Source organism: Hemitrygon akajei, chromosome 5, assembly GCF_048418815.1.
Source record: "Hemitrygon akajei chromosome 5, sHemAka1.3, whole genome shotgun sequence".
Taxonomy (NCBI): Eukaryota; Metazoa; Chordata; class Chondrichthyes; order Myliobatiformes; family Dasyatidae; genus Hemitrygon; species Hemitrygon akajei.
In genome coordinates this window covers 447,687-472,374 of record NC_133128.1, presented here as the reverse complement: position 1 = coordinate 472,374, position 24,688 = coordinate 447,687, and the positions used below count along the sequence as shown (strand labels likewise).

The window sequence follows — 24,688 nt, the reverse complement described above, 5'->3', positions numbered from 1 at the left end:
GTAGGACATTGATCAACTGGCTGATGGAATTTATCTTGGGTAAATGGAAGGAAATGCTATTTGGGAAGGTAAACCAGAGCCAGGGTATACACAGTAAATGACAAGGCTCTGTGGGGGGGGAGGGGGTTTGAGATTGAACAGTGAGGCCTGATTCCACAGGTAGACAGACTGGTAAAGAAGTTAGATGGCATTCTTGCCTTCATTGACCATGGCGTGGAGTACAGGAGTTGAGATCTTGTGTTACATTGTACAGCAAATTATTTAGGCTGCAGTTGGAGTATTTTGTGGAGCTTTGGTATTCTCGATGCAGAAAAGATATGATTAAGCTAGAGGGGGTACACTAAAGATTCACACAGATGCTTCCTACATTGGTGTGTTTGAGTTAGGAGAGCTTGATGTGCTGTTTTCCTTGGAGCAAAGTATCCTGAGATGTGGCATTATAGAGGGATATAGAATTGAGAGACATAGATAAGGTGAATGGCAACAGTCACAGTCTATTTCCAAGGATACTGGAGTCTGAAACCAGAGGGCACAGATTTAATGATCCAACGACATGGGTAGGAAAAGGGAGGAGGCCCTGAAAACAAACTACAGGGCGTTAGGAAAGAAGTTGAGAGGCAGAGCCTCAAAAGTAGCAATCACAGTATTACTGCCTGTGCCATGTGACAGTGAGTATAGGAATAGAATGAGGTGGAGGATAAATGTGTGGCTGAGGGATTGGAGCAGGGGGCAGGGATTCAAATTTCTGGATCATTGGGACCTCTTCTGAGGCAGATATGACCTATACAAAAAGGACGGGTTGCACTTGAATCTGAGGGGGACCAATATCCTGGCGGGAAGGTTTGCTAAAGCTATTGGGGAGAGTTTAAACTAGAATTGCTGGGGGGGTGGGAACCGAACTGAAGAGACTGGGGAAGAGGAGGTTGGTTCAAAAGTAGAGAAAGCTTGGAGACAGTGCGAAAGGGAGGATAGGCAGGTGATAGAGGAGGGACAAGCTCTGTCCGATAGTTTGAGATGTGTCTATTTTAATGTGAGGAGTATCATGAATAAAGCGGATGAGTAGAACGTGGATCAGTACTTCGAGCTATGATGTTGTGGCCATTACAGAGATTTGGATGGCTCAGGGGCAGGAATGGCTACTTCAAATGCCAGGCTTTAGACATTTCAGAAAGGACAGGAAGGGAGGCAAAAGAAGTGGGGACGTGGCATGGTTGATCAGAGATAGTGTCATGGCTGCAGAAAAGGAGGAAGTCATGGATGGGTTGTCTACAGAGTCTCTGTGGGTGGAAGTTCGGAATAGGAAGCAGTCAATAACTCTAATGAGTGTTTTTTTATAGACCACCTAACAGTAACAGGTACGTCAAGGAGCAGATAGAGAGACAGATTCTGGAAAGGAGTAATAATAACAAGGTTGTTGTGGTGGGAGATTTTAATTTCCCAAATATTGATTGGCATCTCCCTAGAGTGAGGGGTTTAGATGGGGTAGAGTTTGTTAGGTGAGTTCAGGAGGGTTTCTTGACAAAATATGTAGATAAGTCTACAAGAGGAGAGGCTGTACTTGATCTGGTATTGGGAAATGAACCTGGTCAGGTGTCAGGTCTTCCAGTGGGAGAGCATTTTGGAGATGGTGATCACAATTCTATCTCCTTTACTATAGCATTGGAGAGGGATAGAAACAAACAAGTTAGGGAAACGTTTATTTGGTGTAAAGGGAAATATGAGGCTAGCAGGCAGGAACTTGAAAGCATAAATTGGAAACAGATGTTCTCGGAAACATACGGAAGAAATGTGGCAAATGTTCAGGGGATATTTGTGTGGGGTTCTGAGTAGATACATTCCAATGAGACATGGAAAGGATGGTAGAGTTCAGGAACCGTGGTGTACAAAGGCTGTTGTAAATCTAGTCAAGAAGAAAGGAAGAGCTTATGAAAGGTTCAAAAAACTAGGTAACGATAGGAATCTAGAAGATTATAAGGCTAGCAGGACGGAGTTTAAGAATAAAATTAGGGGAGCCAGAAGGTTCCATGAGAAGGCATTGGCAGACAGGATTAAGGAAAACCCCAAGGCATTCTACAAGTATGTGAAGAGCAAGAGGATAAGACATGAGAGGATAGGACCAATCAAGTGTGATAGTGGAAAGGTGTATGTGGAGCCGGAAGAAATAGCGGAGGTACTTAATGAACACTTTGCTTCAGTATTCATGATGGAAAAGGATCTTGCCAATTGTTGGGATAACTTGCAATGAACTGAAAAGCTTGAGAATGTTGATATTAAAGAAGAGGATGTACTGGAGCTTTTGGAAAGCATGAAGTTGGATAAGTCACCGGGACCGGATGGGATGTACCCCAGACTACTGTGGGGAGCGAGGGAGGAGATTGCTGAGCCTCTGGCAATGATCTTTGCATCATCAGTGAGGATGGGAAAGGTTCTGGAGGATTGGAGGGTTGCAGATGTTGTTCCCTTATTCAAGGAAGGGAGTAGGGATAGCCCAGGAAATTACAGGCCACTGAGTTTTACTTCAGTGGCTGGTAAGTTGATGGAGAAGATCCTGAGAGGAAGGATTTATGAACATTTGGAGAAGTATACCGGTAATATGATTAGGAGTAGTCAGCATGGCTTTGTCAAAGGCAGGTCATGCCTTACAAGTCTGATTGAATTTTTTGAGGATGTAATTTTGAAGGTAGAGCAGTAGATGTAGTGTATATGGATTTCAGCAACTCATTTGATAAAGTACCCCATGCAAGGCTTATTGAGAAAGGAAGGAGGCATGGGATCCAAGGGGACATTGCTTTGTGGATCCAGAACTGGCTTGCCCACAGAAGGCAAAGAGTGATTGTGGATAGGTCATATTCTGCATGGAGGCCAGTGACCAGTGGTGTGCCTCAGGGATCTGTTCTAGGACCCCTACTCTTTGTGATTTTTATAACTGACCTGAATGAGGAAGTGGAGGGATCGGTTAGTAAATTTGCTGATGACACAAAAGTTGCGGGTGTTGTGGATAGTGTGAAGGGCTGTCAGAGGTTACAACGGGACATTGATAGGATGCAAAACTGGGCTGAGAAGTGGCAGATGGAGTTCAACCCAGATAAATGTGAGGTGGTTCATTTTGGTGGGCCAAATATGATGACAGAATATAGTATTAATAGTAAGACTGTTGGCAGTGTGGAGGATCAGAAGGATCTTGGGGTCCAAGTCCATAGGACACTCAAAGCTGCTATGCAGGTTGACTCTGTGGTTAAGAAGGCATATGGTGCATTGGCCTTCATCAATCGTGGGCTTGACTTTAAGAGCTGAGAGGTAATGTTGCAGCTATATAAAACCCTGGTCAAACCCTACTTAAGAGTACTGTGCTCAGTTGAGGTAGTCTCACTACAGGAAGGATGTGGATACCATAGAATGGGTGCAGAGGAGATTTACAAGGATGTTGCCTGGATTAGGGAGGATGCCTTATGAGAATAGGTTGAGTGAACTTGGCTTTTTCTCCTTGGAGCGACAGAGGATGAGAGGTGACCTGATAGAGGGGTACAAGATGATGAGAGGCATTGATCATGTGGATAGTCAGAGGCTTTTCTCCAGGGCTGAAATGGCTAGCACGAGAGAGCATAGTTTTAAGGTGCTTGGAAGTAGGTACAGAGATGTCAGGGGTAAGTTTTTTACGCAGAGAGTGGTGAGTGTGTGGAATGGGCTGCCGGCAGCGGTGGTGGAGGCAGAAACAATAGGATCTTTTAAGAGACTCCTGGATGGCTACATGGAGCTTAGAAAAATAGAGGGCTCTAGGTAAAACCTAGGTAGTTCTAAGGTAGGGACATGTTCAGCACAGCTTTGTGGGCTGAAGGGCCTGTATTGTGCTGTATGTTTTCTGTGTTTCTATGTTAAAGTGAGAGGGGAGAAATTTATAAAGGTCCTGAGGTACAGCTGTTTCTACATTGCATGTCATAGTTATAATACAAAGAAACAAGCACTTTGGCTGTTCTCTGCCTACCAGGATTGAAATCCAAGTTAGTCCCATTTGCCCATGTTTGACCCATATCACTCTAAGCCTTTCCTATCCATGTACCTGTCCAACTACTTTTTGCTAGAGCTGTTGGGAGTGGTTTAAACTGATATGGTAGGGGGATAGGGACCAGTATGATTAAGCTGAGGGTGAGCCTGTAATGATATGATATGAATGTAAACAAGGAGAAGCAAATGATTGGATACAACTGTAGACAGAGCAAAGACTGAAGTTACACCACAGAGGTAAGATTCATAAGGACGAAGATTGCAGGATTGAAGGTGCTGGATTTAAAAGCACGTAGCATTCGAAATAAAGTGGACGAACTTGTGGCACAATTAAAGATTAGTAGGCACGATGTTGTGGGCATTACTGAGTCGTGGCTGAAAGAAGATCATAGTTGGGAGCTTAAAATCAAAGGATATACTTTATCGAAAGGACAAGCAGGAAGGCATAGGTGGTGGTGTGGCTCTATTAGGACCATAGAACATTACAGCACAGAAACATGCCTTTTGGCCCTTCTTGGCTGTGCTGAACCATTTTTCTGCCTAGTCCCACTAACCTGCACTTGGGCCATATCCCTCCAAACCCCTCTCATCCATATACCTGTCCAAGTTTTTCTTAAATGTCAAAAGTGAGCCCGCATTCACCACTTCATCTGGCAGCTCATTCTACACTCTCACCACTCTCTGCGTGAAGAAGCCCCCCCAATGGTCACTTTAAACTTTTCCCCCTTCACCCTTAACCCATGACCTCTGGTTTTTTTCTCCCCTGGCCTCAGTGGAAAAAGCCTGCTTGCATTCACTCTATCTATACCCATCATAATTTTATACACCTCTATCAAATCACCCCTCATTCTCCTACGCTCCAGGGAATAAAGTCCTAACCTATTCAACCTTTCTCTGTAACTCAGTTTCTCAAGTCCCGGCAACATCCTTGTAAACTTTCTCTGCACTCTTTCAACCTTATTAATATCCTTCCAAAACTGCACACAATACTCCAAATTCGGTCTCACCAATGTCTTATACAACCTCACCATTACATTCCAACTCTTATACTCAATACTTTGATTTATAAAGGCCAATGTACCTAAAGCTGTCTTTACAACCCTATCGACTTGTGACACCACTTTTAGGGAATTATGTATCTGTACTCCTAGATCTCTCTGTTCTACTGCACTCCTCTGTGTCCTACCATATACCTTGTATGTTCTACCTTGGTTTGACCTTCCGAAGTGCAATATATCACATTTATCCACATTAAACTCCATCTGCCATTTTTCAGCCCCTTCCTCACTGTCCACTACACCTCCAATCTTTGTATCATCAGCAAATTTGCTGATCCAATTTGCCACATTATCATCCAGATCATTGATATAGATGACAAATAACAATGGACCCAGCATTGATCCTTGTGGCACACCACTAGTCACAGGCCTCCACTCAGAGTAGCAATCCTCCACTACCACGCTCTGGCTTCTTCCATTGAGCCAATGTCTAATCCAATTTACTACCTCTCCATGTATACCTAGCGACTGAATCTTCCTAACTAACCTCCCATGCGGGACCTTGTCAAAGACCTTACTGAAGTCCATGTATACAACATCCACTGCCTTCCCTTCATCCACTTTCCTAGTAACTTCCTCGAAAAACTCTAATAGATTGGTTAAACATGACCTACTAAGCACAAAGCCATGCTGACTTTTTCTAATAAGTCCTTGTATATCCTATCTCTTAGTATTCCTTCCAATAATTTGCCTACTACCAATGTCAAACTTACCAGCCTTTAATTTCCCAGCTTACTTTTTGAGCCTTTTTTTTTAAACAACCTAAGAGATGGATTAGTAAGAGATGGTATTACATCTTTAGAAAATGTGTGTAGTGGAACACTTTGGTTCCAGTGATCATAACGTCATTAGTGTCAACTTGATCATGGATAAAGATAGGTCTGGTCCTTGGGTTGAAGTTCTAAACTGGAAAAAGGCCAAATTTGAAGAAATGAGAAAGGATCTAAAAAGCATAGATTGGGACAGGTTGTTCTCTGGCAAGGATGTAATTGGTAAGTGGGAGGCCTTCAAAGGAGAAATTTTGCGAGTGCAGAGTTTGTATGTTCCTGTCAGGGTTAAAGGCAAAGCGAATAAGAATTAAGGAACCTTGGTTCTTGAGGGATATTGGAACTCTGATAAAGAAGAAGAGAGAGATGTATAACATGTATAGGCAACAGGGAGCAAATAAGATGCTTGAGTATAAAAAGAGTAAGAAAATGCTTAAGAAAGAAATCAGTAGGGCTAATGAGGTTGCTTTGGCAGTCAGGGTGAAGGATAATCCTAAGAGCTTCTACAGGTATGTTAAGAGCAAAAGGATAGTAAGGGATAAAATTGGTCCTCTTGAAGATCAGAATGGTTGGCTATGTATGGAACCAAAAGAAATGGGAGAGATATTAAATGGGTTTTTTGCATCTTTATTTACTAAGGAACCTGGAAAGGAGTCTATGGAAACAAGGCAAACAAGTAGGGAGGTCATGGAACTTATACAGATTAAAGAGGAGGAGGTGCTTGCTGTCTTGAGGCAAATCAGAGTAGATAAATCCCCAGGACCTGACAGGGTGTTCCCTCGGACCTTGAGGAAGACTAGTGTTGAAATTGCAGGGACTCTGGCAGAAATATTTAAAAAGTCAATATCCACAGGTCAGGTGCCGGAGGATTTCGGCACGGACTAGGAGGGCCGGAATGGCCTGTTTCCGTGCTGTGATTGTTATATGGTTATATGGATTGGAGGATAGCTCATGTAGTTCCGTTGTTTAAAAAAGGCTCAAAAGGTAAGCCGGGAAATTATAGGCCAGTAAGTTTGACATCAGTAGTAGGTAAATTATTGGAAGGAATGCTAAGAGATAGGATCTACAAGTATTTGGATAGACAGGGACTTATTAGAAACAGTCAGCATGGCTTTGTGCGTGGTAGGTCATGTGTAACCAATCTATTAGAGTTTTTCGAGGAAGTTACCAGAAAAGTGGATGAAGGGAAGGCAGTGGATGTTGTATACATGGACTTCAGTAAGGCCTTTGACAAGGTCCCGCATGTGAGGTTAGTTAGGAAGATTCAGTCGCTAGGTATACATGGAGAAGTAGTAAGTTGGATAAGACATTGGCTCAATGGGAAAAGCCAGAGAGTGGTAGTGGAGGATTGCTACTCTGAGTGGAGGCCTGTGACTAGTGGTGTGCCATAGGGATCAATGCTGGGTCCATTGTTATTTGTTATCTATATCAATGATCTGGATGATAATGTGGCAAATTGGATCAGCAAATTTGCTGATGATACAAAGATTGGAGGTGTAGTGGACAGTGAGAAGGTTTTCAAAGCTTGCAGAGGGATTTGGACCAGTTGGAGGAATGGGCAGAAAAATGGCAGATGGAGTTTAATGCAGACAAGTGTGAGGTATTGCACTTTGGAAGGTCAAACCAAGGTAGAACAGACAAGGTAAATGGTAGGACACTGAGGAGTGCAGTAGAACAGAGGGATCTGGGAGTACAGATACATAATTCCTGAAAAGTGGCGTCACAAGTTGATAGGGTCATAAAGGGAGCTTTAGGTACATTGGCCTTTATAAATCAAAGTATTGAGTGAGTATAAGAGTTGGAATGTAATGGTGAGGTTGTATAAGACATTGGTGAGACTGAATTTGGAGTATTGTGTGCAGTTTTGGTCACCTAATTACAGGAGGGATATTAATAAGGTTGAAAGAATGCAGAGAAGGTTTATCAAGGATGTTGCCGGAACTTGAGAAACTGAGTTACAGAGAAAGGTTGAATAGGTTAGGACTTTATTCCCTGGAGCGTAGGAGAATGAGGGGTGATTTGATAGAGGTGTATAAAATTATGATGGGTATAGATAGAGTGAATGCAAGCAGGCTTTTTCCACTGAGGCCAGGGGAGAAAAAAACCAGAGGTCATGGGTTAAGGGTGAAGGGGGAAAAGTTTAAAGTGACCATTGGGGGGGCTTCTTCACGCAGAAAGTGGTGGGAGTGTGGAATGAACTGCCAGATGAAGTGGTGAATGCGGGCTCACTTTTGACATTTAAGAAAAACTTGGACAGGTATATGGATGAGAGGGTTTGTAGGGATATGGCCTGGGTGCAGGTCAGTGGGACTAGGCAGAAAAATGGTTCGGCATAGCCAAGAAGGGCCTAAAGGCCTGTTTCTGTGCTGTAATGTTCTCTGGTTCTAGGTAACATAGTCAGAGAATGTCACCTCCTTGTGGCTGGAGTTCCAAAGCTGCAAGGGTGAAAAAATACCGTGATGGGAATCATATATAGGCCTCTAAATAGTAGCCAAGATATGGGGTTGAGATTGCAAAGGGAGCTGGAAAGGGCATGCAATAAGGGCAATGGCAGAATTGTAATGGGGACTTCAGTATGTAAGGGGATTGGGAAAATCAGGTTGGTGTCTGATTGCAAGAGAGGGAATTTTTGTTGAATGGCTTTTTAGAGCAGCTTGTGCTTGAGCCTACTAGTGGAAAAGCTATCTTGGATTGGGTGTTGTGTAGTAACCCAGATTTTATTAGGTTAATGTGAAGGAACCTTTAGGAGGCAGCAATCATAATATGATTGAATTCATACTGAACTTTGAGAGGGTGAAGCATAAGTCACATGTATCAGTATCATAGTGGGAATAAAGGGTATTTCAGAGGCATGAGAGAGGGGCTTCTCAGGGTGATTGGAGTGGGATATTGGCGGGGATGACAGCAGAACAGAGATAGTTGAAGTTTCTGGGAATAGTTCACAAGGCGCAAGATGGATATGTCTCAAAGAGGAAGAAGTTCTCAAATGGCAGGGGTATTCAACCATGGCTGACAAAGGAAGTTGAGGATTATTATCTAAGTGTGGAGAAAATTCAAACATCAGAGGTGCAGAGGGACTTGGGAATCCTTGTGCAAGTCTTCCAGAAGGTTAATTCACAGGTTGAATCTGTGGTAAAGAAAGCAAATGCAATGTTAGCATTTATTTCAAGGGGAATAGAATATAAAATCAAGGGGATAATACTGAAGCTTTATAAGACACTAGTCAGGCCACATTTGGAATATTGTCAACAGTTTTGTGCCCCTTATCTCAGAAAGGATGTATTGTCATTGGAGGGAGTCCAGAGGAGGATGATTCCAGGAATGAAGGGGTTAACATATGAGGAGCGTTTGGCAGCTTTGGGCCTGTATTCATTAGAACTTAGAAGAATGTGTGGGGATCTCAACAAAATCTACCGAATGTTGAAAGGACTATAAGTTGGGTATGGAGCGAAAGTTTCCTATGGTGGGGGTATCCAGAACTAGAGGGCACAGAGTCAAAATTGAGGGGTGACTTTTTAAACAGAAGTAAAGAGGAATATTTTTAGCCTAAGAGTAGTGAATTTGTGGAATGCTCTGCCACAGATTGCAGTGGAGGCCAATTCCATGGGTATATTAAAAGCGGAAAAATTCAGTATTGGTCAGGGCATCAAGAGATATGGTGAGGGGGCAGGTGTATGTGGTTGAATGGTATCCAGGATCAGTCATGATGAAATGGTGGAGCTGACTCTATGGGCTGAATGGCCTTATTCTGCTCCTATATCTTAAGGTCTTATGGTCTTTTAAATGTTGCTAATGTACCTTTTCCAAACACTTCCTCTGGAAGCTCATTCCATACACTGACCATTCTCAGGGTGAAAAGATTGGCCCTCAGGTTCCTATTAAATCTCTCCCCACTCAACTTAAAGCAACGCCCTTTAGTTCTTCAACCCTACTTTGCCCATCTCTGACCCTAATAATTTTATATGCCTCCTATAAGATCACCCCTTATTCTCCTGTACACCAATGAAAAGAGGTGTCCTGATCTGCACTATCTTTTCTCTAGCAGGGTGACTAAAACTGAAAAGAGTATTTGAAATGTGGCCTCACCAGCATTTTGTCCAACTGCAATACAAGATCCTTTTTCTATACTTAACTCCTGAACTGAGAATGTCAGTGTGCCAAAAGCTTCCTTCACTGCTCTGTTCCCTTTCAATGCCACTGCTAACCAACTGTGCGTTTGAATTTCTAGATCCCTCTCTTCTGTAAAATGCCGCAGGGCTCCATCATTCACTGTCAAAATCCTATTCTCATTTGTCTTCCCAAAATGTGACATCTCACAATTAATAAAAATTAAACTGCCATCTCTCTAGGGCAGGAGTTCCTCGGACCCCTTGCTTAGTGGTATTGGTCCATAGCGTCAAAAAGGTTGGGAACTCCTGCTCTTGGGGATGGTGAATGTGTGGAGGGAGCTTCCAGAGGAAGTGGTAGAGGCGGCTACAGTTACAATATTTAAAAGACAGACACGTGCACGTATAGGAGTGGTTTAGAGCAGGGATTCCCAACCTTTTTTATTGCCATGGACCGCTACCATTAACCAAGAGTCCATAGATGGGAAGCATATGGTTCAAAAGTAGGTACATAGGACCAGCTTGCTTAGGCATCTTGATCAGCATGGGCTGCAGATCCTGTTCCTTGCTATTTAACTATGAATCTAATAGCTGATGGGGTGACCCCTAATTCAAATGGGGGTGGAGAGCAAGTTCATGTCTGAGTGAAGCAGTGAGCTTAGCTGATTCCTTATTGAAAATTTATTTTAATTGATGGCACAGCAACTGTACATACCAACATAAAATTCTTTTTAACAGCATACTCCAGAACATCCAGACCAACAGAAAATGGAAGAGGCAATCCGTGCCAATTGGGAGGAATTACGGGGTAAGAAAAGCCTGCAACTTTCCCCAGGGAGGTCGCATACTTAGAATATTTATGACAAAAGGAGGCCATTCTCCCCTTTGGATCCTTGCCAATGTCAAAAGCAGCCTGCCTAATCCTACCTTCCTGCGTTATCTGTAGCTGAGATGGTCACGGCTCATATACACATGCAAGTGTTTAGATGTGCTCTGTTCTAGATCCCTATTACTCTCTTCTTCAAAGGCACATTTCTCATTTTCCCTTAATCTTTAACCAATTAATTCTCTGTGCAAATAGACTTGAAGTGCTCCAGTTTCCTCCTACATTGCCAAAGATGTGGGCTGGAGATTAATTAGCCTCTGTGGTGCAGCTGAGTGGCAGAAAATATGCAGAGCTGAGGAGAATGTGGAGGGCGGAATGGGGGTAGAATAAAAAAGGGGGATTAATGTAGGAACACACACAAAATGCTGGAGCAAGCCTGCAGGCCAAGCAGCATCTGTGGGAAAGAGTAAACAGTCAACGTTTCGGGCCGAGACCCTTCATCAGGACTGAGTCGACTGTTTACTCTTCCGTCGCTGTTATCTGGCCTGCTGAATTCCTTCAGCATTTTGTGTGTGTTGCTTGGATTTCCAGCATCTGCAGATTTTCTCTTCTTTGGGGTTAATGTAGGGTTTGTGTGAATGAGTAGGCAATTATTGGTATGGACTACAATAGATAAGAATACTAGGAGATGTATCTGTTAAGCTTTGTGGAAGCTTTTAATAAATTCCTCGCAGGAGGTTGGCTCACAAGATTGAACTGAATAGGATTACTGGTGTAGATGGAAATTTATTATTGTACAAAACTGAGGACATTAGGTGGATAAGTCCCCAGGGCCTGATACAATATACCCTGAGTTGCAGAGAGATGCAAGAGATGAGATTGCTGGGACTTTGAGCAAGATCTTTGAGTCCTCTGTAAGCACAAGTGTTGTCCTGGAGGACTGGTGAGTAGCTGACCTTGTCCCATTGTTTAAAAAGGGACGTGGGGATAATCCTGGTAACTACAGACCAGTGGTAGGGAAGCTATTGGAGAGGATTCTTGGCGATTAGATTTATGAATATTTGAAGAACCAATGATTAATTAGGGATAGTCAGCATGTCTTTGTGTGAGACAGGTCATGTCTTACTATCTTGATCTTGGATCTTTTGGTGGGGGGGGGTGTCCAAGTCTGTCGCTTCCTGAAAGTGGCTGAAGTGGCTGTACAAGTTGTTAGGGTAGTAAAGAAGGTGTATGGTATGCTGGCCTTTATTCGTTGAGGCAGTGAGTTTGAGACAGAAATAATATTTCAGCTGGTTAGGCTGCATTTGGAGAGTTGCATTCCATTTTGGTTGCCCTATTTGGAGACTTTGGAGAAGGTGTAGACAAGGTTTATCAGGATGCTGCCTGGATTACAGGGCATGAGCTATAAAGAGAGGCTGGGCAAACTTGAGTTGTTTTCTGTGGAGTGGCAGAGGCTGAGTGGAGACGTGACAGAAGTTTGTAAGATCTTCTTGTTGATGACCTTTGTCTGGTCAGGAAGAGTGAGGAGGTGATAGAGAGGAGCTGTAGGCAGGTAGTCGCACCAGGGCCTTGGGAGACAGATAAGTGGGTAACAATCAGGAGAGGGAAGGGCAAGAGGCAGATACTAGGGAATACCCCTGTGGCTGTCCCCCTTAACAATAAGTACTCCTGTTTGATTACTGTTGGGGGGAACTGGCCCAGTGGCTCAGAAGGGTAGGGAAAGGAAAAGGATGGCAGCAGTAATAGGGGACTCTATAGTTAGGGGGTCCGACAGGGGATTCTGTGGACGCAGGAAAGAAATACGGATGGTGGTTTGCCTCCCAGGTGCCAGGGTCTGGGATGTATCTGATCGCGTCCACGGTATCCTGAAGTGGGAAGGTGAACAGCCAGAGGTCATGGTACATATTGGTACCAATGACATTGGTAGGAAAAGGGAAGAGGTCCTGAAAACACTACAGGGAGTTAGGAAGGAAGTTGAGAAGCAGGACCTCAAAGGTAGTCATCTCGGGATGTGCCACGCGACAGTGAGATTAGGAATAGAGTGAGGTGGAGGATAAATGCGTGGCTGAGGGATTGGAGCAGGGGAGAGGGATTCAGATTTCTGGATCATTGGGACCTCTTTTGGGGCAGGTGTGACCTGTACAAAAAGGACGGGTTGCACTTAAATCCGAGGGGGACCATTATCATGGCGGGGAGGTTTGCTAAGGCTACTGGGGAGAGTTTAAACTAGAGTTGCTAGGGGGTGGGAACTGAACTGAATTGACGGCGGAAGAGGCTGTTGTCTCACAAATAGAGAAAGCTTGGAGACAGTGTGTGAGAGAGGATAGGCAGGTGATAGAGAAGGGACGCGCTCAGACCGAAGGTTTGGGATGTGTCTATTTTAACGCAAGGAGTGTTGTGAACAAAGTGGATGAGCTTAGAGCGTGGATCAGTACTTGGAGATATGATGTTGTGGCCATTACAGAGACTTTGATGGCTATGGGGCAGGAATAGTTATTTCAAGTACCAGGCTTTAGATGTTTCAGAAAGGACAGGCGGGAGGCAAAAGAAGTGGGGGTGTGGCACTTGATCAGAGATAGTGTCACGGCTGCAGAAAAAGAGGAAGTCTTGGAGGGATTGTCTACTGAGTCTCTGTGGGTGGAAGTTAGGAACAGGAAGGGGTCAGTAACTCTACTGGGTGTTTTTTTTTTAGAGATCACCCAATAGGAACAAGGACATCGAGGAGCAGATAGGGAGACAGATTCTGGGAAGATGTAATATTTGTTGTGGTGGGAGATTTTAATTTCCCAAATATTGGCATCTCCCTAGAGCAAGGGGTTTAGATGGGGTGGAATTAGGTGTGTTCAGGAAGGTTTCTTGACACAATAAATATGTAGATAAGCCTACAAGAGGAGAGGTTGTACTTGATCTGGTATTGGGGTGGCATTAATTGGCCTGCTCAATTCTATATCAACCTCCTGCCTTTCCTTAACAGGCTCGGCCACTGCAAACAGCTACAGCAGTTTGTACAAGATGACTGTGGATAACGTAGCCCAGTATCAGTCAAAGAAAAAACTGCGAGTTCACCAGAGGCAGAAGAAAAGAACAATGGAGATAGGTCAGATGGATGGACACAGCAAAAGAGCAAAAGGATGTGAAGGATGATGTCACGTGTCTTGGGGATAGAGCAAATGGTCTGCACCGTTTGCTGGTGAAGTGCTCATTAATGGATAAAAACTGGCTGCTGCAGTCCCCTGGCAATACAGGTATAAACTGGGGCTGGTACAGAAATTGTCACAGATACATCAAAACATACAGTGAAAGTGATCTTAACGGAGTTTGCAGCTTGGCACCATCTTCAGCTGCTTTGTTGAAGAGGTTACGGCTGAACAAAGCATTCTGAATTATTGCTAGAATTCATTCATGTGTGTTTTGCATTCAGTATCAATGGACAGCTTTACTCCACTTCTGGTAATTGCATTTCCTTTTGGCCCTCAAGCCTGACCTGATCATTCAAAGAGTTTGAAATCAATCTGTGATATTAATCTAGTCATATTTTACCCATGTACCTTAATAAACTTTCCTGGCACAATATATTGACTTTGGGTATTAAATGAATGATTAAGTTGGCAGTTGTCAGGCTGAAGTTGTGGTGGTGTGTTAGGTTCCTGCTGGTGGAAGGGTTGTTTGAATGCCCAGGCTTGGTGGGTCCACCAAGTTATGTTTATCCTTGAGCTTCCAAGTATATCCATTTGTGTTGCTATTCAGCGATTATATCTGTACTGGTGTGAATGTGGTCTAATTAAAACCCATCAGATTCATTTCAGAAAACATTGTAAATCGCTATAAAGAATATGCAACAATTAACTAAAAAGGAACAACATAATGGTGCTTAGTGATGAAGTTCAAATGAAAATAAATAGCAAAAAAGCTTAAAGTCTGCCTTGGCTGACTTAAAAAAAAGAGACATTTTCCATGTTTACTTCAGATTCCAGCATCTGTGTGTTTTGTAGTTGTTACTGGACTAACAACAAAAGTCAGAACTGATTAAACCAGAGGTAACTGGACAGTTGTAAGCAAAAGTTTGTGAACCTTTTGCAATTGCATGGTTTTCTACATTAATTCCTCATAAAATGATCTTCACCTAAGTCACAATAATAGACAAACACAATTTGCCTGAACTAATAACACACAAAAAATTGTACTACTTCTTGTCAATACTGTCATGTACCCCGTGACGGGTTAAAGAACCAGCAGAAATAGAAAACACTTATATAGTGGCGACCCACCTTCTGTGCAGGCGAACCGGCTCACAAATAGCCCGCGTGCAGGGAGAGACTTTGGTAATGTACCTTTGATGTCATTTCCGCCCAGAGAGGGCAGGAACTAAGGATTTAAAAGCCAGTGCCGCGAAGTTTGAATAAACTAGTCGTGAAATGACTTACCGACTGCCTGTCGTTGTTTCTAGCTCTGTATGTAGTACATCGCTACATTGGTGACCCCGACGGTCCAAACGGGATTTGGACCAAAGATGACCGACTCTTCATCTGTTCACGCAGTTTCACTAAAACTGCCGACTTTTTGGACGCTGCAACCACGCATGTGGTTTGACCAAGCAGAAGCCCAGTTCCAGATTCGGCAGATCTCTTCTGATTCCACGCGTTACTATTACGTGGTGAGCTCCCTTGACCAGGAGACAGCCGCCCAGGTTGCGGATTTCATACAGTCGCCCCCGGAAGAAGGCAAATATGAAGCATTCAAAGCGCTGCTCATTGGGACCTTTGGCCTCTCATGGCGCGAGCGAGGTGCCCGCCTGCTACACCTGGACGGTTTGGGAGACAGGCTGCCGTCAGCATTAATGAACGAGATGCTGTCCCTGGCTGATGGACACAAGCCCTGCCTCATGTTTGAGCAAGCGTTCCTGGAGCAACTGCCTGAGGACATACATCTGCTGCTGGCCCCAGTAACCCCCGGAAGGTGGCGGCCCGGGCAGACGTGCTGTGGAAAGCCAAGAGGGAGAGCGTGGCGTCCGTCGGTCAGATTACCAGGCCATGCACCCAACAGCAGACCAGACCAGACCAGGCCCGGCAGGGGGGCGTACACAACACAGGCAGGAGTGAGGAGGCCAGTGAACAGTGGTGTTTCTATCACCAGCGGTGGGGCACAGAAGCTCGCCGTTGTCGCCCACCCTGCAAGGGCCTGGGCCAGCAGCCACTAATGGCTATGGCGGCTGGCCACCAGGACAGCCTCTTGTACGTCTGGGTCAAACAGTTGGGACGCCACTTCTTGGTCGATACCGGAACGGAAATCAGTGTCTTACCCCCGACGGGGTATGACACCCGCAACAGGAAGCCAGGACCCAACCTGAGGGCCGCAAACAGCAGCACGATACGGACCTACGGCACCCGCACAGTGCAGCTGCAGTTCAGCACCAGCCGGTTCATGTGGGACTTCACACTGGCCGCCGTAGCCCAACCACTCCTGGGGGCGGACTTCTTGCGAGCTCACAGCCTGCTGGTCAACTTGCAAGGGAAAAGACTGGTACGTGCCAAGACTTTCCAGACATTCTCCCTGGGTGAAGCCAAGTTGCTGGCCCCACACCTGGACTCTGTCACGCTGTGGGACAATGAATTCACCAGAATCCTGGCAGACTTTCCATCGATTCTGGCACCACCGTTCACTGCAGCCATGCCCAGATACGGAGTACAGCACCACATCCTGACCCAGGGACCACCCCCGCGCACGAAGGCTCCCCCCGGAAAAGCTCCGCCTGGCGAAGGAGGAGTTCAAGAGGATGGAGGAATTGGGGATCGTACGGAGGTCCGACAGTCCAAGGGCCTCCCTCCTGCACATGGTGCCCAAAGCAACCGGGGGCTGGAGACCATGCGGCGACTACTGCAGACTGAAAGAGGCTACAACTCCAGACCGCTACCCCGTGCCACACATACAGGACTTTGCAGCAAACTTGCACGGGGCAAGAATCTTTTCTAAAGTAGACCTCGTCTGGGGATACCATCAAATCCCGGTGTAGCCTGAAGACATCCCCAAAACAGCACTCATAGAACATAGAATAGTTCAGCACATTACAGGCCCTTCAGCCCACAATGTTGTGCCGACCCTCAAACCCTGCCTCCCCTATAACCCCCCACCTTAAATTCCTCCATATACCTGTCTAGTAGTCTCTTAAATCATCACCCCGTTCAGCCTGTTCGAATTCCTCTGAATGCTGTTTGACCTGAAGAATGCCGCACAGACGTTCCAGCGGCTAATGGATGCGGTGGGCCGTGACCTGGACTTTGTGTTCATCTATTTGGACGACATCCTCATAGCCAGCAGTAGTTGTCAGGAGCATCTGTCCCACCTCCGCCAGCTGTACTCCCGCCTGAGTGATTTCGGCCTCACGATCAACCCAGCCAAATGCCAGTTTGGTCTCGACACCATCGACTTCCTGGGCCACAGAATTACCAAAGACAGGGCAACACCTCTACCCGCCAAGGTAGACGTGATCCACCACTTTCCCGGCCCAACACAGTCAAAGGCCTGCAGGAGTTCATTGGTATGGTGAATTTCTACCACCGTTTCCTCCCTCAGCAGCCTGTATCATGCGCCCTTTGTACACCCTGATGTTGGGTAAAGGCAAGGACATTACTTGGGATGAAGAGGCCGCGGCTGCTTTCGTTAAAGCCAAGGAAGCCTTGGCAGATGCCGCGATGCTGGTGCACCCCAGAACGAACGTTCCGACCACCCTCACAGTGGACGCATCCAATACAGCAGTTGGTGGGTTGCTGGAGCAACTCATCGAGGGGCGCTGGCAACCGCTGACGTTCTTCAGCAAGCACATACGACCACCCGAACTCAAGTACAGTGCCTTCGACTGGAAGCTGTTGGCACTGTATCTGGCAATCCGGCATTTCAGGATCTTCTTAGAAGGCAGGCCGTTCACGGACCACAAACAGTTGACCTTTGCGTTCACGAAGGTGTCTGATCCCTGGTCAGCTCGCCAGCAGCGACATCTGTCCTACATCTCCGAGTACACGACGGAAATCCAGCATGTCTCGGGAAAGGACAACGTCGTGGCTGACGCACTCTCCAGACCAGCTATCCAGGCCCTGTCCCTGGGGGTGAACTATGCAGCACTGGCAGAGGCGCAGCAGGCAGACGACGAGATGCCCAGCTACAGAACCGCAGTCTGGGGTTTGCAGCTGCAAGACTTCCTCGTAGGCCCAGGTGAGAGGACCCTCCTGTGCGACGTGGCTACCGGCCAACCTCGCCCCATTGTCCCGGCAGGCTGGCGGCGGCGGCGAGTTTTCGACTCCATACACGGTTTGGCGCACTCATCTATCAGGACAACCATCCGGCTGGTCTCCAGCAAGTTCGCGTGGCATGGACTTCGCAAACAGGTCAGCGAATGGGCCAGAACATGCACACAGTGCCAAACAGCCAAGGTGCAGCGGCACACGAAAGCCCCGCTGCAGCAGTTCGAACCCACCCACCAGAGGTTCGACCACATTCATGTCCCGCTCACCGACACATCTGCCGATTCCTGCACCCGAGCGCTGATTGCAACCTAGGTAGCACGCTTCGGGGTACCGGCCCACATTACCTCTGACAGACGCGCCCAGTTCACCTCCAGCCTGTGGTTGGCTGTGGCCAGCTTGTTGGGAATGCAGCTACACCATACAACTGCCTACCACCCACAGTCGAACGGACTAGTGGAACGCTTCCACCGTCACTTGAAGTCAGCTCTCATGGCCCACCTGAGAGGACCTAACTGGGTGGACGAGCTTCCCTGGGTCCTGCTTGGATTTCGCACGGCGCCCAAAGAGGATCTGCACGCCTCGTCGGCCGAGTTGGTGTACGGCGCACCCCTGGTCATCCCAGGAGAGTTCATACCAGCCCCAAGGGGGCAAGAGGGAAGAACCCGCAGCAGTCCTGGACAGACTACGCGAAAGGCTTGGCAACCTGGCCCCCGTACCGACTTAACAGCACAGACAAACCCCGACCTACATACCCAAAGACCTGCAGAACTGTAAGTTTGTGTTTGTACGAAGGGGCGCACACCAGGCACCGCTACAGTGGCCGTACGAGGAGCCGTTCAAGGTGATCAGGAGCGACAGGTCCACGTACGTTCTGGACATTGGGGGGAAAGAGGAGGTTTTCACAGTGGACCAACTCAAACCAGCCCATGTGGACTTGGCGCAGCCGGTTGAGGTTCAGGCACCGCGGCGCAGAGGCAGACCTCCCAAACAGAGGCTGATCCAGACTGTGGACATTGGGGGGTGTTTCGCGGGTTCTGGGGGGTGGGGGTTATGTGGTGACCCACTTTCTGCGCAGGCGAACCGGCTCACAAATAGACCGCGCGCAGGGAGAGACTTTGGTAATGCACCTCTGATGTTATTTCTGCCCGGAGAGGGCGGGCGCTAGGGATTAAAAGCCAGCGCCGCGAAGTTTGAATAAACTAGTCGCAAAACGACTTACCAACTGCGTGTTGTTGTTTCTAGCTCTGTATATAGTACATTGCTACAATATACACACACACACAGGTGTGGAAATAGGAACAAAATTAGGCTCTTTCAAACCCAGGGGTAAATGAGTACAGTCTTATGATGATGAAGAGAGTTCAGTTCAGTTCGAGGTAGTTAGTTGAGTAATGTTGGAGAGAGAGAGGTGAGCTGATGCCGTCGATCTTCCCGTTGTCTTCTGAAATCCTGTTGTAGTCACCGACTATGACTATAACACGTACGACTGTTCTTCAGTGGTGGAACTACCACCCTGGCTAGGGTGGACACACAAATAATTCCCCACCGGTCGCACCTTTTCACACTGCTAGAGTCACTGATCGATTTCCCCGAATCGATCCTCCAAAAACCCCACCTGCTCGTGGGTGCAACAAAGCTCGTTCAGTGTCTGAAACTGTGTGTCTGTCTGTGTAACAGCGGATCTGGTTTTTATTTCCATATGTTGGACACCAGCTGTCCATCAACCTGCTCTGCCCTCCTCTCTCTGCAGGAACTTTTACAAGCAGGCAAGTGTCCTTGTGGAAAGGTAAACAACTGGCAGAGAAACCATAACATCAATCTTTCGAGGAGTTTCTGTCTCTCTCTCTCTCATTGTGTTGAACACCTCCCTCTCTTAATAGCAGCACAGTTCATAGGGTCAATACTGGACCCCAACACAAACTAGGGTCATCTGTGACACCCCCTCGCTTTTATGAAAAATTTTATGAAGGAAAAATTTTAGTTTAAATGTGTTTTACAGAGTTTGAAACAACACATAGGTAATCATCAGATAACAAGAGTAAAACGTGTACAGTTTTGAACTTAACATCTAGATAAACAATCAGCTATAATGTTGTCAGTACTTTTTACAGGTCTTATTTTTAGATCATATTCTTGCAATATCAGACACCAGTTCCATAACCAACTGTTCTTATACTTCATATTAATCAGAAATACCAATGGATTATGATCTGTGTAAACTACCAATGGCTTCTGGGCGGGACAGATACAAATTTGAAATGCTGTAAAGCTAGAATAAGTGATAGTAACTCCTTTTCCACAGTGGAATAATTTTTATAACCACATAACAATTACAGCACGGAAACAGGCCATCTTGGCCCTTCTAGTCCGTGCCAAACGCTTACCCTCACCTAGTCCCACTGACCCGCACTCAGCCCATAACCCTCCATTCCTTTCCTGTCCATATACCTATCCAATTTTGCTTTAAATGACAATACCAAACCTGCCTCTACCACTTCTACTGGAAGCTCATTCCACACAGCTACCACTCTCTGAGTAAAGAAATTCCCCCTCATGTTACTCTTAAACTTTTGCCCCCTAAGTCTCAACTCATGGCCTCTTGTTTGAATCTCCCCTACTCTCAATGGAAAAAGCCTACCCACGTCAACTCTATCTATCCCCCTCAATTTTAAATACCTCTATCAAGTCCCCCCTCAAACTTCCACGCTCCAGAGAATAAAGACTAAACTTGTTCAACCTTTTCCTGTAGCTTAGGTGCTGAAATCCAGGTAGCATTGTAGTAAATCTTCTCTGTACTCTCTCTATTTTGTTGACATCTTTCCTATAATTCGGTGACCAGAACTGTACACAATACTCCAAATTTGGCTTTACCAATGCTTTATACAATTTTAACATTACATCCCAACTCCTATACTCAATGCTCTGATTTATAAAAGCCAACATACCAAAAGCTTTCTTCACCACCCTATCCACATGAGATTCCACTTTCAGGGAACTATGCACCATTATTCCTAGATCACTCTGTTCTACTGCATTCTTCAATGCCCTACCATTTACCATGTATGTCCTATTTGGATTAGTCCTACCAAAATGTAGCACCTCACACTTAATCAGCATTAAACTCCATCTGCCATCGCTCAGCCCACTCTTCTAACTGGCCTAAGTCTCTGCAAACTTTGAAAACCTACTTCATTATCCACAACGCCACCTATCTTAGTATCATCTGCATACTTACTAATCCAATTTACCACCCCATCATCCAGATCATTAATGTATATGACAAACAACATTGGACCCAGTACAGATCCCTGAGGCACACCACTAGTCACCGGCCTCCAACCTGACAAACAGTTATCCACTATTACTCTCTGGCATCTCCCATCCAGCCACTGTTGAATCTATTTTACTACTTCAATGTTAATACCTAACAATTGAACCTTCCTAACTAACCTTCTGTGCGGAACCTTGTCAAAGGCCTTACTGAAGTCCATATAGACAACATCCACTGCTTTACCCTCGTCAACTTTCCTCATAACCTCTTCAAAAAATTCAATAAGATTTGTCAAACATGACCTTCCACGCACAAATCCATGTTGACTGTTCCTAATCAGACCCTGTCTATCCAGATAATTATATTTCCCATCTCTAAGAATACTTTCCATTAATTTATCCACCACTGACGTCAAACTGACAGGCCTATAATTGCTAGGTTTACTCTTAGAACCCTTTTTAAACAATGGAACCACATGAGCAATATGCCAATCCTCCGGCACCATCCCCATTTCTAATGACATTTGAAATATTTCTGTCAGAGCCCCTGCTATTTCTGCTCTAACTTCCCTCAAGGTCGTAGGGAATATCCTGTCAGGATCCGGAGATTTATCCACTTTTATATTCCTTAAAAGCACCAGTACTTCCTCCTCTTTAATCATCATAGCTTCCATAAATTCCCTACTTGTTTCCCTTACCTTACACAATTCAATATCCTTCTCCTTAGTGAATACCGAAGAAAAGAAATTGTTCAAAATCTCCCCCAGCTCTTTTGGCTCCACACATAGCTGTCCACTCTGATTCCCTAAGGGACCAATTTTATCCCTCACTATTCTTTTACTATTAATATAACTGTAGAAACCCTTTGGATTTATTTTCACCTTACTTGCCAAAGCAACCTCGTATCTTTTAGCTTTTCTAATTTCTTTCTTAAGATTCTTCTTACATTCTTTATATTTCTCAAGCACCTCATTTATTCCATGCTGCCTATATTTATTGTAGATATCTCTCTTTTTCATAACCAAGTTTCCAATATCCCTTGAAAACCATGGCTCTCTCAAACTTTTAACCTTTCCTTTCAACCTAACAGGAACATAAAGATTCTGTACCCTCAAAATTTCACCTTTAAATGACTTCCATTTCTCTATTACATCCTTCCCATAAAACAAATTGTCCCAATCCACTCCTTCTAAATCCTTTCACATCGCCTCAAAGTTAGCCTTTCTCCAATCAAAAATCTCAACCCTGCATCCAGTCCTATTCTTCTTCATAATTATATTGAAACTAATGGCATTATGATCACTGGACCCAAAGTGCTCCCCAACACATACCTCCGTCACCTGACCTATTTCATTCCCTAACAGAAGATCCAACACTGCCCCTTCTCTAGTTGGTACCTCTATGTATTGCTGCAAAAAACTATCCTGCACATATTTTACAAACTCCAAACCATCCATCCCTTTTACAGTATGGGCTTCCCAGTCTATGTGTGGAAAATTAAAATCTCCCACAATCATAATCCTGTGCTTCCTACAAATATCTGCTATCTCCTTGCAAATTTGCTCCTCCAATTCTCGCTCCCCATTAGGTGGTCTATAATACACCCCTATAAGTGTTATTACACCTTTCCCATTCCTCAATTCCACCCAAATCGTCTCCCTAGACAACCCCTCTAATCTATCCTGCCAGAGCACTGCTGTAATATTTTCTCTGACAAGCAATGCAACACCTCCCCCTCTTGTACCTCTGATTCTATTACACCTGAAGCAACGAAATCCAGGAATATTTAGTTGCCAATCACACTCTTCCTGCAACCATGTTTCACTAATAGCTACAACATCATATTTCCAGGTATCAGTCCATGCTCTAAGCTCATCCACCTTTCTTACAATGCTCTTAGCATTAAAATAAATGCATTTAAGAAATTCTCCACCTCTTCCTCTCTGTTTATCTCTAACAGTACAAAGTACTTTACTACTTTTTCTTCCTTCTCCCATACATCTGTTCCTACACTCTGGTTCCCTTCCCCCTTTGTATCTACCGGTAGTTTAAATCCACTGCAGCCTCTCTAGCAAACCTACCTGCAAGAATATTTGTCCCCCTCCAGTTCAGATGTAAACCGTCCTGTCGGAATAGGTCCCACCTTCCCTGGAAAACTGCCCAATTATCTATAAATCTGAAGCCCTCCTTCCTGCACCATGTATTCAGCCACCTGTTGATGTGCACTATCTTACTATTTATAAACCCACCTGCCCTTTGCACTGGTAGCAATCCTGAGATTGCTATCCTGGAGGTCCCGTCCTTTAACTTGGCACCTAGCTCCCTAAGCTCACCTTTCAGGACCTCCTCACTCTTCCTACCCATGCCATTGGTCCCTACATGGACCACGACATCCGGCTGCTTGCCCTCCCTCTTGAGAATACTGAGAACTCGATCCGAGATATCGCGGACCCTGGCACCAGGGAGGCAACAGACCATCCGGAATTCTCGATCTCTTCCACAGAACCTCCTATCTGTCTCCCTAACTATCGAATCCTCTATCACTACTGCTCTCCTCTTTTCCCTCCTTCCCTTCTGAGCTGGGGGTCCAGTCTCGATGCCAGAGATGCAACCACTGCAACATGTCCCTGGTAGATTGTCCCCACCAACTGTATCCAAAACGGTATACTTATTGTTGATGGGAATGGCCACAGGGGTGCTCTGCTGACAGTCACCCAACTACCTGTCTCCTGACTCCTAGGGGTGACCATCTCCCTGAAATTCCTGTCTATTTCTGCCTCTGCCTCCCGAATGATCCAAAGTTCATCCAGCTCCAGCTCCAGCTCCAGTTCCCTAACATGGAGCTGCAGCTGGATGCACCTTTTGCAGGTGTAGTCATCAGGGACAACAGTGCTCGCCCTGACTTCTCACATACTGCAAACGGAGCTCTCAACTGCCCTACCTGCTGCCTCCATTACCTACTCCTAAGCTAATTAGATTAATTAAAGGAGCTTACCCGACCTTACCTGACCTGGAGTGAAGCTCGTACTCTGTTCACTATTTAAATTTTTTCTGGTGTACATTAAATTTCTTGGAATAATAACCATGTGGGTTTCAATGTCATCCACATCTTTTTGTAGCAATACTCCCCTGGCACCCTCATCACTAGTGTCTGTAGCTATAGAGAAGGGTTTTGAAAAATCAGGTGCTTTGAGCACAGGATGATAACACAATATAGTTTTCAGTCTCTCAAATGCCTCCTGGCAAAGGTCAGTCCATACAAATCTCTCACTCTTCCCCAGGAGTTTTGTAAGGGGGAGAGTGATATCTGCAAAGTTTTTACAAAACTTTCAGTAATACCCCACCATTCCTAAAAACCTCACAGCTTTCTTGCCCATCAGAATGGGAACCTCAGCAATAGCTTGTACCTTGGCTTGTACAG

The 24,688-nt window shown here is 45.4% G+C and overlaps 1 protein-coding gene across 3 annotated transcripts in view; it reads left to right on the top strand.

Annotated features, from left to right (window-relative positions):
- wdr4 (WD repeat domain 4) overlaps nt 1-14,332 on the top strand; it is a 71,482-nt gene extending 57,150 nt beyond the window's left edge. For 2 of the 3 annotated variants that reach the window (XM_073044725.1, XM_073044723.1), the window contains 2 exons: nt 10,672-10,741; nt 13,734-14,332. In XM_073044725.1, coding sequence (XP_072900826.1) covers nt 10,672-10,741; nt 13,734-13,903 — 240 coding nt within the window. In that variant the 3' untranslated portion in view covers nt 13,904-14,332. The remainder of the gene's footprint in view (nt 1-10,671; nt 10,742-13,733) is intronic. The other variant, XM_073044726.1, reaches the window with a different exon arrangement.
- Nucleotides 14,333-24,688: the final 10,356 nt, after the last annotated feature.